Source organism: Staurois parvus, unplaced genomic scaffold, assembly GCF_062004578.1.
Source record: "Staurois parvus isolate SC_StPar_1 unplaced genomic scaffold, SC_StPar_1.0 ptg001328l, whole genome shotgun sequence".
Classification (NCBI taxonomy): Eukaryota; Metazoa; Chordata; class Amphibia; order Anura; family Ranidae; genus Staurois; species Staurois parvus.
This window is the reverse complement of record NW_028319124.1, coordinates 4666454-4681552: the sequence shown is the minus strand read 5'-3', so window position 1 is coordinate 4681552 and position 15099 is coordinate 4666454. Positions and strand designations below refer to the sequence as shown.

The 15099-nt window shown below is 35.9% G+C and overlaps 1 protein-coding gene and 1 pseudogene across 1 annotated transcript; one reads left to right on the top strand and one right to left on the bottom strand.

Moving 5' to 3' along the window:
- Positions 1 to 1483: 1483 nt before the first annotated feature.
- LOC149436956 (nodal homolog 2-A-like) lies at positions 1484 to 3932 on the bottom strand. The gene is made up of 3 exons (XM_089661335.1): positions 3674 to 3932; positions 2509 to 3245; positions 1484 to 1636 (listed from the first exon to the last, which is right to left on the bottom strand). The coding sequence occupies exons 1-3, from the start codon at positions 3930 to 3932 to the stop codon at positions 1484 to 1486; spliced, it is 1149 nt and encodes a 382-aa protein (XP_089517461.1).
- Positions 3933 to 13948: 10016 nt separating this feature from the next.
- On the top strand, positions 13949 to 14704 carry LOC149436955 (nodal homolog 2-B pseudogene; annotated as a pseudogene).
- Positions 14705 to 15099: the final 395 nt, after the last annotated feature.

Here is a 15099-nt window from a genome sequence, read left to right as displayed (position 1 = left end):
CTGTTGTCTGTTTACATCTCCAGCACAACTCTGAAATATTAGGGTCAAATTTATGCAGCAGGGACGGAACTCTGTACCATCTAGAGTATAGTTTGTAATTGCTTTCCTGCGTGGAAACACACATGGAGCCCGAATGTATGTGTTCATAAATGTGATCCCAGTCGTCAGTTGACAAAGGTATTTGTAGATCACGTATCCAAGCCTCACACGCTTTTCGAGGTTGAGATATACTAGTAGTTTCAAGAAGGGAGTAAAGCTTGGATATAACATGTCGCTGGGGGGAATTCGAGAAGCAAAGTTTCTCAAATGGAGTAAGCGACCTGGAGTAGTCTTGTAAATGCGAGGCGTTATGTGTAAAATGATGAATTTGTCTATATATCCACGGTGTTAGGTTCAGGGATGGCCATAACTTCAAAATGTCCTCTCTAGATAAGAACCCAGAATTTCTGAAAAGGTGATGTATTGCTAGATTATCTGGAAGGTCACATCCAGAGAGGAAAGTTCGGGACATACTCGGCAAAAAGTCTGGGTTCTTTTTGAGTGGGGTTAAGGGGCCCGGGGAGGAAGAGAGCTCAGTGTTCTGGAATATCTGTCGGCAACAGTTTAACGTGGGGCCTACAAGAGGGTGATCCCGAAATTCAGTGGGAATATGAGCATTTCCCAGCCAAGGGGAGGAGGCAAGCGAAATCATCGAAAAATCAGATTCTACGTCAACCCAAATCTTACGATCACAGTTCGAGGTCCAGTCTACTACTCTTGCCAATTGACATGCCCTGTAGTACCGTGTAATGTCAGGTAGTCCATGTGATTTTGCAAGCATGCACATTTTTCTTTCCAAATATGTAGCAGAAATTGCAATTATAAAGAGTTTAGTTTTACTATATGCTTTTGCTGTCTTCTAAGCCCGTTAACAGAAAAATTGTGCTAAGTGTAGGACTTCCAGACGCATGTGGACCAACCTCATCTATTAACATGGTATAGCAACCACCCCAAGGGTGCTCCTTAGCCCCATTCTTGTGCTAGGGGGCTAGAAAAAAGGGAGAGAGTGGCTTGTGGCCAAAAATACGCTAAAGCTGCCCATAGCTGGATCTTGCAAACTTTCCCCATGCATATAAACTCAGAGTAACAGGGATAGTAACAGATGAGCTGATCTTCTTTCCTTTTTCACTTGTAAATATAGTAAAATGACTTTACTAGACAAAGCAAAAATTTGCACCTCCTCCCCCCCCCCCCCCCCAAGCTATCAAACTAAGAAGTACAAAGAGAAACAAAGTTATAACATGTGATAGTGTATTTATTGCATACAAATAAAATGTAGTACAATAGCAGAGCACAGAAACATACCTCTACATGAGGAACTACATAATAAATTGTTTTATAATCTACTTTTCATGCATCCCAAATCTGAAATTATATTCTTCAATAGTACCGATAATAGAACAAAGACCCAAAATCTTAACAGTTGAAATGGGCATTCTTCTCTTCAAAGGGCTCCACATTCTGCAATTATCATGTCCTCATTGTGTCTTAAAACAAGGTTGGGTTCTTCATGGAATAGCATGGACAATGGCTGCATCTTCAATGGCACACATGAGGAACATTCCACTTTTTCCCATTCCTTCAGATTGATTAAACTCTATAAAAAATAGAACATTCACTAAGTATTTAGGTTGAGCAATTTTGCTTAGGACATTGTACATTATTTTTAAAATGAAGAACAGAAGAATAGTTTTCAGGTAAAACGTTAAACCTATAGTAAACACACAATCTTTAATTGACTATTTCACTTGTCTGCTGTTTCATATTTTAAGGATTGTATTTCATATACAGATTTTTATGGGAATCCTCTGGTGGTCAGCATCCTTTGGCGGTCAGCTGTAAAGGAAACCTGTCATCAGAGACATTTCTAGACTTCTATTACTGATCGCCTTTTGAAAAGTCTAATAATCTGGAAATCATAGTGATTCTTTGGCTTCAGTGCTTTTTTTATTGACTAAACTGGAGCAAACTGCAGATCAGGTGATCGGAGTTCACTAGCTTCATAATTGTTGAGTCAGTAGGTCAGAAAGTATGGAAAACACAAAAAGCCAGGCAGCTAGTATTCTCAGAAGGTCAGAAAAGGTAGCCTACATGTTTCTCCTGCAACAAGTTAACGTTTCATGAAGAGAAATACGTAGGCTCACATTGCTGACCTCGACTTCTGAGAATGGTAAATTGTCAGCTTTAATCCTAATGCTTTGGCTTCCATACTTACTAGTTCACTGAACCAGCACTAGTAAAGATTTTTAATACCTCAGAAGTCAATAAGCAAATAGGTGTTCCCCAATGTACATAAAGTATATATTTCATAACTATGCACAGAAACATTATTAATTGATTAGTACACAATTATTTAAATTCAGCTGCTAAGCTTCACAAGTATATGTAAAAATACTAAAAATGCTGTTTCCCCTAAAAAAATTAAGTTTTTCAGTTGGGATAGGAGGTAGCAATGCAAACCTTTCTTACCTTAATGTAGTCATAGTTTGTTGTCTTGGTGGTGCCCTTTAGTGAGATATGGCACTTTCCTGCACACCGGTAGGCATTGTATTTTTTGGGATAGATAACCCAGTTATCCCATCCAAGTTCCTTGAATTCTACCATCATGTCAACCTTTCTACACAGATGTTCTTGCTTTTCCTTTTGAGGCATGGAATAAGTGATGGTTGGAGTAATTATTTGCTTGTTGTTTTTGTTTCGTCTTTGTCCCTGGAACCCAGTAATCTCTGGAGAGCTTTCTGTTATTTTCTTGATGAGGCCTGTGGACTCTGGCTTGGAAAATGGTTTGTCCTTACTGAAAAGTACAATGATTGCTTGAATTGTGGATGTCTTCTGAGGGACTTGATTCTTAAATGGCTTATTGAGATTTTCAGAATGCGATATTTCAGCGTTGTGCAGATTTTCTATAGCATCTATGTCTTTATAACTGGCCATTTTATTGCCCCCATGAAGATACTGTCCCATCATATCAGTCACATTGAAGCTTTTCCAGGCAGAATGTTTACTCACTGGTATGCTTTTCATGATTGACCCCAAGAAGACTCTACCCTGTCCATTTCCAGTGTGGAAGATCTCCATAGTGATTTTGGTGGAAGTTTCAAATGGTGGGAGAAGAACTCGAAGCTCAGCAAATCTTAGATCATCTGCTTTGGAGATAGGTGCAAGGTCAAAAGTCACTGACCAGTGATTATCTTCCATAGTACAACCTGGGAGAAATAAAAAAAAAGTTTTATTAGTATGTTTTATTTCAATAAACATTAGTTGGCATTTACAGCAGATGAAAAACTACTAAACCCATTTTGAAATTCCAAATAACTGTTGATCAAATAAGATAATACAAGAAGCTTAAAGACAAAATATAGAAAATATAGTTACTAACCTTATTAATTATAAATAATATTTAGTATAAGGGTCTAATATATGTAATGTCAGTATTTCTTTAACCACCTGTCAGATTAAAACTTTTGTATTTCAGATATTTGCCACTGCAAGTTTGATGTTTTGAAACTTATTGGTTACTACAGGGTAACCCAAACAGGGCTTATTTCAGATTTGTTATCATCAATTAAATCAATACATAGATAGAAAACATACATATATCTCATAGATGAGTTAAGTTAAACTATGTACTTGCATTTAGCAGGAAGACTCTGGACAGTGTCGGACTCTTCCAGGATTTGATTTTCTGGTCTGTGAAGATCTTTGTGCTCTCCCATGATGGTTTGGTAAAGATGCATCATATAAGGAGGAACCTTGACCTTTGTAGAATGGCGGTTTTGTCCAGAAGATAGAAAGCTCAATTTCCCTGAATTAAGTGGAAAAGTAGGTCTCCCCAGGGCCATGCAGATGGACAAAAAATATAATACAGTCTTCAAGGTGATCTCTAAAGACATCTTCTCTGTCTTAATCAGCTCAAGAGATGTTGACTTCTCAGAGGTTTGCCAAAATTGATAGTAGTTTGGAGCCTCCCAGGTTTATATAGTGATGTACCCCCTTACATCTTCACACCTTTTACACCTTGAACCTTTTTCATCTGGTTGATCCATGCACATTAAAGAGTCAAGCACTAACTTGTTATCATATCATTATTACGCTAATCATAGCAGCAGTACATCAGTAGAAACGATACAAAAAGATAAAACATCATAAATTAAATGAACTAACTTTTTTTGAGTTTGAGTTAAAATGATAGTTTCACTGTACACAAAATATAATTTATAGAAAGAGAGTAAAAAAAAGAAAATCCCACTGGGTGATACAAATGCATCAGCTAACTTTTTGGCCAGAATATGACATCCTTTGGTTAAATGGATAGTGTTGAAATGATTATTATTACAGTTTTTATTAAATTTTATTAGTAGTATTTGTAGTAGTAATAGTAGCAGTATTAGTATTATTTTCAGTGTTATTTGAATATAATATTGTTATATTATTATCATTATTATTACCGCTATTAATATTTATAAATATACCCCTTAGTTTTATGAGAACACTTTTTAATTTCACAAATACTTTTTCATAAAATTATAAGTATATTGCTCTTACTATTACTGATAATTATAATAATGACTATATTAAAATTATGCAATATTATGTTTTAAAAAACATTTAAACCTAGAGAAACCTAGAGAAAGTTTTCTCCTGTGCAATATTCATTTTTTGAAAAACGGGTTAACATTGACGGTGCTATTACACTATTATATTTTCAGTGGAACTGTATTTGTAGCAAGAAAATCAATTTCTTTGGGCTGTATGAAATCTTGATGGTGTAAATGTGATTATAAATTGAGGATATCCCAATAAAACGCATAATGTAAAAAGTAGCTGGAGCAATAAAACAGCTATCTTAAAACTACAAGTTCTTTTAGTGGAAAAAAAAACCTACAAGTTGACATACAGTAAGATCTCACTGTTTATTAAATAACATATCTATGATAAAGATTTGCTAAAGCCTGGATATACGTGTCCAATCATGTTTTGTAATTTGTTTTAACTAATTTCTTGCCCAATATTACCATGTTGCTGTTCAAACAATTCAAAAACATTTTCATTTTATTTTATAATCTGTGAAGGCTCCTATCATTTAATCCTTTGGTGTATGGAATAGTCTGCATTGTAAAGTGGAGAATAATATTTCCACCAAGGGCTTGTCAAAAACATTGTCAAGATCGATGTGGCATAAATGCATACTTGCTATGGGGAAAAAACCTGTAATAATGGAGAAATTAGACATTTACATTAATTGTTTTAACTACACTTCACATAGATAGATAGATAGATAGATAGATAGATAGATAGATAGATAGATAGATAGATAGATAAATGGGCTTTCCTTTTGATGTTATATGTTAAATGAGTTTAAAATTAAGTCAATTCAATTATTTTAAGTATGTATGTAACAATTATTTTAAGTATGTATGTTTGTCTGGTGGTATCTATAATCACCTGGATTCCATGCCACTATGTTACCTTTTTAATTGGAATATTTCTAAGAACTTTTTTAAGAATACAAAACATTTATGTAATTGATTTATTATAGAAACATCTATATTATAGCTTATTGATGTATTATAGCTACATCTATATGAGATATCTGTAGTAGGACTATTAACCATATATATAAATGTTTGATGATATATGTAAAAACAGTTTAAGAAAATTAAATTCAACTTGAAATATAGATAAGTATGTTTAATTCATACAGATATGTTATATCTGTGGCAGGCCATATTAATTAAATACAAGCATTAAATTGACAAATACTGTACTTTTACTACTATGTAAAATACTTAAACAATATGTTATATGTTGAAAGTAATATAAAAATATAATATATCACATAATTTCAAATTGAAAACTATTTTAATTTACTACAAATGTTTACTGTACAGTTGTTTAAAAATGCAGAACAATCTAACCATGAAAATTATGCTATCAATCAATCATTCAATCAATCAATCAATCAATCAATCAGCCATCCACTATAACAGAGACATTGTAGTGGCTTTAATCTGGTATCACATACTGAAGTCCAGTTTCACAAAGTGAAATGCTAATAGAAGTGAAAAAATTTGACACCTTTGTTTTCCATATCCTCAAAGAAAATAGCCAATACACTTTGAGTTTTTTTGTGTATTTATATATTTTTGATCTTTAGTTTTTAAAAAAATAAATAAAAATAGGAAAAAACCTTTGATCTTTGCATCAGATACCAACAATGTGTATTGTAGATATTTTGTGGCAGGAATGAGTAAAACACAAAGTGTATTTGCTATTTTCTTTGATGTAATGGAAAACATAGGTTTAAAATGTTCCACTTTCATTAGCATTTCACTCTGTGAAATGGACTTCACTATGGGATACCAAATAAAAGCCAAAACAATGTACCTGTTATAGTGTTGATTGATTGATTGATTGATTGATTGATTGATTGATTGCATCGTTTTCATGGTTAGATTGCTCTGCATTTTCAAACAAACTGTACAGTATACATTTATAGTACATTAAAACAGTTTTCTATTTGAAATTATTTAATATATTTAATCTTTATATTAATTTGAACATATAGCATATTGTTTAATTATATTATATTATATAGTGGTAATTTAAAGTACAGCATTTGTCAATTTAATGCTTGTATCAAATCAACATGGCCTACCACAGATACAACATATAGACATAGCTTTATTATTTCTGATGAATAAATTAAAAAGACAAATAAATTCTTTAAAAATCATACAATGTTATTTCCTGAATTTCTTTTTTAAATTCTGTCTCTCAGAGTGGGAATGCACCTACAATGTGAATTTCAGACCCCTCCATGATTTCTAAGTGGGAGAACTTCGCAAAATCGCAGGGAGTTCCAATACTTCTGTTCCTCACTGTATATATATATGCAGATCATTGGTCAATAGTCCCACTACAGGTATCTCATATAGATTTAGCTACAATACTTCTGAATAAATTAAACGTGCTCATATATGTTTTGTGTTCTTATAAATGCTCTTAAAAAGGTAACACAGTGGCAGTGAATCCAGGTGATTACATACACAATTTGTGCATTATTTATAAAGCTGTAAAACAACGACCTGCATATAATGCAAAACTGAATGTGACTAAGAAAGCAGGAAGTAAACGAAGATCATCAGAGATTAAATGGCAAATATCAAGAAAAGAAAATAGGAGAAAACTGGCTCTGCAATCTCTATAGAAGGACAATTGCAAGCATATCTAGCTGAAGTCTGTAAAGATGTTCATAGATATTAGATGACAAAGATGATCTAATGTTTTGGGGCAGCACAAGACAAACCAAAATGAACAAAAGTGTTTGCTGTAACTGATTAAAAAGTGTTATCCAGAGTTTAATTTCAATTTGTTACTGTATCTAAATATGCTAATATATCTAACACTCCCCTCCCCCCAGACTGACAATGCCATTGTCCAAAGATGTCTCTGTTGCACCTTCATCCAGAGTGTAGGTATGAAGCTGGTGTGTTACTGGCTGGATCACGAGATGAAAAAAGAGGTAAAAAGTCTGGTGAATCTGACGTTCAAATTAAATATAAAATGAATGCTTCATTTACATTGTACAGCATACACCTCTGTGGGGGTCATGTTTACCCGCACCAGGATGTGCAGGCGTTCTGTGCTTCCCTGTGCAGGCTGTCTCACTCTGTCTGCATTCAGGATCATGCATCAGCACAGCTGTCATATTGGGAGCAATGGCTGTGTCCATGAAGCCACTGCTTCCCAACTGACATGAATGGGACTGTCTGAACAGCAATTCACAGACAACTTGCATCCCCGTAAGAGTAAACACAGCGCTTGCATGGGTGTACGCTATATTACACTCCTTGTGAATGAGGCCTAAACTCATTCTGTGAAGTGTTTTATTTCAGGACAAATTGGGCTTTCCTTTGGTAGTAAATGGTAATGAATATCTCCTGATTTTTTTTTTATTATCAAAGAAAAACTGGCCCAAAATAGTAAAAAAAAAATCATTTTTTTTTATTTAGCTGTGTGTTTCTTGTCACTACCATAGCCTACCACTAAAGAACAACCAAAAAAAAATTCTCCAGCTCTTGATGATTGCAGCAATACCATATATGTGTATGTAATTTGTTGTTTGTACCTGTAGTACAGCCCAGAAACAATAGTGCACATTTTGTTTTTGTCTTTTTTTTTTACCTAAAACACACTGACACTGATATTGACACTAACTGACACTGATACCATTTTTTTTTAAATCCTGGCCTTTGACCTTGACCCAAACACTAACCCTGGCACTGTACTAGATCAAACCTTGATCTAGGTATTTTTTCTTTATTTTTTCTTTTATTTTTTAATATTTATTTATCTTTTCTTTTTTTTTTTTTTTACAAACATTTTTTTTTCTCTCTATGCCAGGAGTTAGAGAGATACAATGCATATCCCATATCGTGCATGGGAACAAGTCAACTTCTATCTTTAGCTTGACCAAATACATTTTAAAACTAGATGCTGATTGACTGCAATGCACAGTTGCTCCAGATTCTGTTGTTGTCGCATTTTTTTCTGCACCACTCCCGAGCTCTCTGTTACATCTTGGATTTCTATATTTTTCTGAGCTGCAGTGTATAGAAATGACATACATTAAAAAAAAAAGTAAACAGATATGGCAAGTATGAGCCTGTGTTCACATATGCGTGGTGCAGTACATCGCATGTGATTTGCACAGGAACCGCACCTCATTCCTGTGTAAATCACATGCGATTTTTGTGCGGTGCAATTTGAGCCATACATTTTGTACGGCTCAGGTTGTACCACATCCGCAACCAAAATAGTTCAGGACCCTTTTCTTTGTCCGCATTAGAATTGGATCGCATGGGTATTCACACCCATGCGATCCGATTGTGCACATCACACCGTGTTTTGCAAACCGATTTCGGGTGGTCGTTAACATACACACCTGCAGTGGTTCGCATGAACGGGGTGCGATAATGATGCGGTGTGGAAATCGCACAGAAAACGCTGCAAATTCCACACCGCATCAATGTGAACCCAGGCTGAAGCAGCACTAAAGGTCATAGACTTTTCCCCACCTATTCCTAAGGCTGGCCATTGGTAAATCTAAAACAAAATTCTCAAGAAAATTGTATAATGTATGGCCAGCCTACACTATGCAATTTTCTATCCAATTTCTGCCCAATTTCCTTTGGATTTACCTTCAACTGTGTAATGCAAGGGACTGCCTGATTGGATAGAACTGAAAGTGTTGTTTGGGTTTGACCTCCTATTATATGGTTTTTGGTAAATCTAAAGCAAAATTCTCATGAAAATTGTATAATGTATGGCCAGCCTAAGTATATCAAATTCTTCTGACATATCAAGAAGGGGGGTGACCTTTGCTGCACAGCTGCTACCGGTGGACTGAGCTCAGAGCAGAATTGATAAAACACATTTCTGCAAGATGGTGAGTTTTTGATACAGCCTTAAGGAAGGACATTTTGCAGCATGCAATGTTCATATTATGTTGCATGAAAAAAAAAATCAAAGCTTAGGCTGGCCATACATTATACAATTTTCTGGAGAAATTTTTCTTTAGATTTATCAAAAACCATATAATATGAGGTCAAACCTAAACAACACTTTCAATTGTATCCAATCAGGCAGGCCCTTGCTTACATAGTTGAAGGTAAATCTAAAGGAAATTGGGCAGAAATTGGACAGATATTTGTAAGAAAATTGCATAGTGTATGGCCAGCCTTAGTTCTACTTTAAGCAATTATTACCGTAAAAAGCCACATCGCCGTAAAATAAAACCAATATAATCTCAAAAGAAATGAAAACCCCAAAATATCATCTTAAAACAAAAGTCCACTGAAGGGAAAACAACAGTTTGCTTTAAATGGGAAAGCAGCAAAAAGTGACCACTGGCATTAATTGAACCACAAACTGGGTGAAAATTGGAAAAAAATGCCTTACTAATAAAAACCTTAAAAACCTTAAAAATAAGAGGGGTGATGGTCAGCAGTCTCATCCATGGGTACAGTGTGCAGTGTACATAGGTCTGGAGGGGGTCCACTGTGCTCTGAACTACTCTGCACCCATGGACCAGACAAGCCTGAGGCACTGCAGCTGCACCTGTCATAGCTCGCTCTCTGGCTCCTGTCACAGGATCTGTATGACTCAATTCTCACTCACACACAGATCCTATTACTGCAGCTGAGAGCGGCTGGATCTGGGGATGGGTACTGCTTCCCTGCTGGGGGCACTGATGTCATCCACTGGAGCCCAGGAGAATGGAAATCTCCCATGCCAGTGAGAGATCTGAGATGCTGAGATGAGCTCTGTGAATTTAGGGAGGGATGGGGGGACTGTGAAGCCTGAGGATGGGGGGAATGTGCAGACTGAGGAGTCATAAATAGTACATACCTATGCACAACCATATAATAAATAACTATGAAAACCTAATCCCGGAAGAAACTCCTAGCGGGCTTCAGATGCCCACACTTTAAGGTGTCCTTTTATCATGCCGCGGTATATGACTGCTGCTCAGTTCTCCGGCATTCTCAGAGGATCAGTTCTCCTCTGAATGTCTTTTTATGAAGCGGTGTAGATCGCTGCTCCTAATGAGAGAATCGATCTACAAACGCTTTGAACGGTAGAAAATGGCTGCTTTTACTATAATCTCGTGAGATTACAGTAAGAGATCAGTCAACACACAGTTTACTAAACAGAGGTAAATTATCGCTGCATCGTTCGCGGTTCCTCCGATTCTTCACCTCTGGGCTGGAGAATCTGGAGGGAGAACACAGGTCACCAGTGAAGGGCTGACATTGCTCCTTCATACACTGGCAGTCTGTGTACTGAGATGATCAGAGGAGAACATGTTCTCTGCCGATCATCTCTGTTTCCTAAACCACTAATGATCGGAGATCAGCAATGATCCACAGGATCGCCACTGATCTCTGTTTCATAAAAGGACACCATAGTGCACCGCGACTAGTTCCCACTGCACATGCGCGAGATCGGAAGGTGCATGCTGGGTAGCCAGCTGCACCTAATCCTGGCAGAAACTCCTAGCGGGCTTCCGATGCCCACACTCTAAACCGCCATTTACATGATCCAAGGGATGCTGTAAGTAATGCTGGATTTTATTTAAATCAAAAATAAAAATATACAGTATGCGATTTGCAGTATAGTTGCAGTGACAATTGCAAGGGGTGATTTTGGGGGCGGGGTTTTCAAGAAATGTTTTTTCAAGTTTTGCATAATATAGGGAGTACATGTGGAGTATACATATCAAGTAAGAACATGTATATATGTGATTTGGACTAGCTGTCAAAAATCATAAATGATAACATTCATCATAACTGAATATATAGTGGCTGACCAATAAGAGCGTGATCATCGCAAAACAAACAAAACCAGCCTGCGAAACAACCAATTTGTCCCTGTCTAACAGTTTCCATGTAAAAACAGAGTGTTTTGTTTGCACACACTTTTGCAAATACATGCGTAAGCCACAGTCCCGCACCAAGGGTCCTCTGTACACTGTGGACATAACTAAAATTTCCAGAGCCTCCATAGCAGGAGCACATGTGTCAATGGATAGGTGAAGGACAGGTGTGCCTGGAGGAGCCCATTGCTCCTTAAAGGTACAGGGACACACGTCACACCTAGCTATACAAAATGACAGCAAAGCCATCCAGTGGGTCCCTGAATCCAAATTAGCCAATTACACAAAAATGGCAAGCATCCCAAACTATAATGAGCTTTAGCAGTAAGGTGCACATGGAAGGGCAATGTACATCACAAAACAAACAAAAGATTTGCCAGCAACACTTAGCAGCCAGCCTGTGAAACAATCAGTTTGTCCCAGTCTAACTATTTGTTAAAAACAGAGGGTTTAGTTTGCACACATTTGCAAATACATGTGTAGGCCACAGTCCCACCCTCTGTTTTTTAATGCAAACTGTTACTCCTGGCCAAACTGGTTGTTTCTCAGGCTGGCTGGAAAATCTTTTGTTTGTTTTGCAATGTGGATTGCCCTTCTATGTGCACCTTACTGCTAAGGCTGGTTATAGGTTGGGAGGGTTGCCATTTTTTGTATAAAGTGCATTATCATTCCAAGAGTTCAGGGGTGAATTAAAAAAAAAAAAAAAAACAAGATGTTTACATAACAGGGCAAGGTACATTCACAGATTATAAAATAAATATATGTTTTTGAATTGCTTGAACAGAAACATGGTAATACTGGGCAAGAAATTGTTGAAAAAAATGACAAAACATGCTCAGATACTGTATACCCAGGCTTCAGGAAGTCTTTATCATAGTTATTATTATGTAATAAAACTCGAGAACGTAGGTTAACTTCTTGCTTTAGGATAGCTGTCCTATTACTACAGTTACTTTTTATGTCATAAGTCTTATTGAGACTTCCTCTATTTACAATCAGATCTACACCATCAGCATTTTATACATCCTAAAGTAATGGAAGTTCTCTCTACAATTACAGTTCCTCTCAAAAATATAATAGTGTGAAGGCACCATCAATGTTAACCTGCTTTTTTTTAATGCATATTGCAGAGGAGAAAAATGTATTTTCAAACTAGTAAACATCTTATTTAAATATTTATAAAAGGCAATATTTTATCATTTATATACAACGCATTTAATTATTGTCTTAATATTTTATAATTTTATTATAATATATAAAATTATTTAAGAAATTAAAAAGTGTTCTAAAGAATTTTGGGTATATTTATAAATATTAATAGTGGTAATAATAATAATAATAATAATATTAATAAAACTAATACTACTACTACAACTGCTACTAATAAAAAAAAAATTAGAAAAAATTGAACACTGTATCTATTTAACCAAAGGATGTCATATTGTGGCTAAAAATTGTTAGCTGATACATTTGTATCACCCAGTTAGATTAGTTTTTTTTTTCTACCCTCTCTCTAGAACTATAAATGTTGTTTTGTTTACTGTGAAACTGATTTTACATCAACCTTAAAAGAAGTTGGCCTATTCCACCAATGTTGTTTTATCTTTATTTATAGTGTGTATTGATGCACTGCTACTATGATTAGCATGATAATGATATGAGAACAAGGTGATACTTGACTCGTTAATATGCATGGGTCAACCAGATGAAAGGGGTTTCAAGGTGTCAAAGGTGTGAAGATGTAAGGGGGTTCAATACTTTATAAACCTGAGAGACCTCAAACTATCATCAATCTTGGCAAACCTCTGAGAAGTCAACATCTCCTGAGCTGATTTAGACATAGAGAAGAAGATGTCTTTAGAGATCACCTTGAAGACTGTCTTATATTTTTTGTCCATCTGCATGGTCCTGGGGAGACCTTCTTTTCCACTTAACTTAGGGAAATTTAGCTTTCAGTCTTCTGGAATAAACGGCCACTCTGCAAAGGTCAAGGTTCCTCCTTATTTGAAGCATCTTTACCAAAGCCTCATGTGTGAGCACAGAGATCTTCAAGGGCCAGAAAATCGAATCCTGGAAGAGTTCGACACTGTCCAGAGTCTTCCTGCTAAAAGTAAGTACATAGTTTAACTCAACTCATCTACGGGATATATGTATGTTTGTATTTATGTAGTAACCAATAAGATTCAAAATATCAAACTTGCAGTGGCAAATATCATTTGAAATATAAACGTTTTAATCAGACTGGTGGTTAAAGAAATACTGAGAGTAAATATGTCAAACCTTTATACTAATTATTATTTATCTTAAATAAATATGGTTAGTAACTGTATTTTGTCTGTAAGCTGTATTATCTTAATTGGTCAACAGTTAAACAGTAAAACAGTAGTTTTTTATCTGCTGTGAATGGCAACTAATTTTTATAAAAGAAGACATACTAATAAAACATTTTTTTTTCTCCCAGGTTGTACTATGGAAGATAATCTCTGGACAGTGACTTTTGACCTCACATCTATCTCCAAAGGAGATGATCTAAAATTTGTTGAGCTTCGAGTTCTTCTCCCTCCATTTGAAACCTCTACTAAAATCATTATGGAGATCTTCCACACTAGAAATGGACAGGGTAGAGTCTTCTTGGGGTCAATCATGAAAAGCATGCCTGTGAGTCACCATTTTGCTTGGAAAAGCTTCAATGTGACTGATATGATGGGACGGTATCTTCACTGGGGCAAAAAAATGGCCAGTTATAAGGACATGCATGCTATAAAAAATTCACACAGGGCTGCAGTATCGCGTGTTGAAAATCTCCCTCAGGGAAAAGTCCCTCAGCAGACATCCTCAAATCAAGTAATCATTGTTTTTTTCAGTAAGGAAAAGCCATTTTCCAAGCCAAGCCTGATCAAGAAATTGTCAGTAAATTCTCCAAAGATTACAAGGTTTCCGAGAGAAAGACGAAACATAAACAGGCAAATAATTTCTCCAACCATCACTTTGTCCATGCCTGAAGAAGAAAAGCGAGGACCTTTATGTAGAAAGGTTGCCATGATGGTAGACTTCAAAAAACTTGGATGGGACAACTTGGTTATCTATCCCACAAAATACAATGCCTACCGATGTGAAGGAAGCTGCCATATCCCACTAAAGGGCACCACCAAGACAACAAACTATGACTACATTAAGGTAAGGAAAGTTTGCATTGCTACCTCCTATCCCAACTGCAAAACTTAATTTTTTTAGGGGAAACAGCATTTTTAGTGTTTTTACATATACTTGTGAAGCTTAACAGCTGAATTTAAATAATTGTGTACTAATCAATTAATAATGTTTCTGTGTATAGTTATGAAATATATACTTTATGTGCATTGGGGAACACCTATTTGCTTATTGACTTCTGAGGTATTAAAAATCTACCAGGTGAGCTACCAGCCAGACCTTAAGGGGTTTATTTACTAAAGCTGGAGTGTGCAAAATCAGGCTCACTTCTGCATGGAAACCAATCAGCTTCCAGGTTTTATTGCCAAAGCCTAATTGAACAAGATGAGGTTAGAAGCTGATTGGTTATTTTTCAGAAGTGAGCCTGATTTTGTACTCTCCAGCTTTAGTAAATAAACCCCTAAGCATCA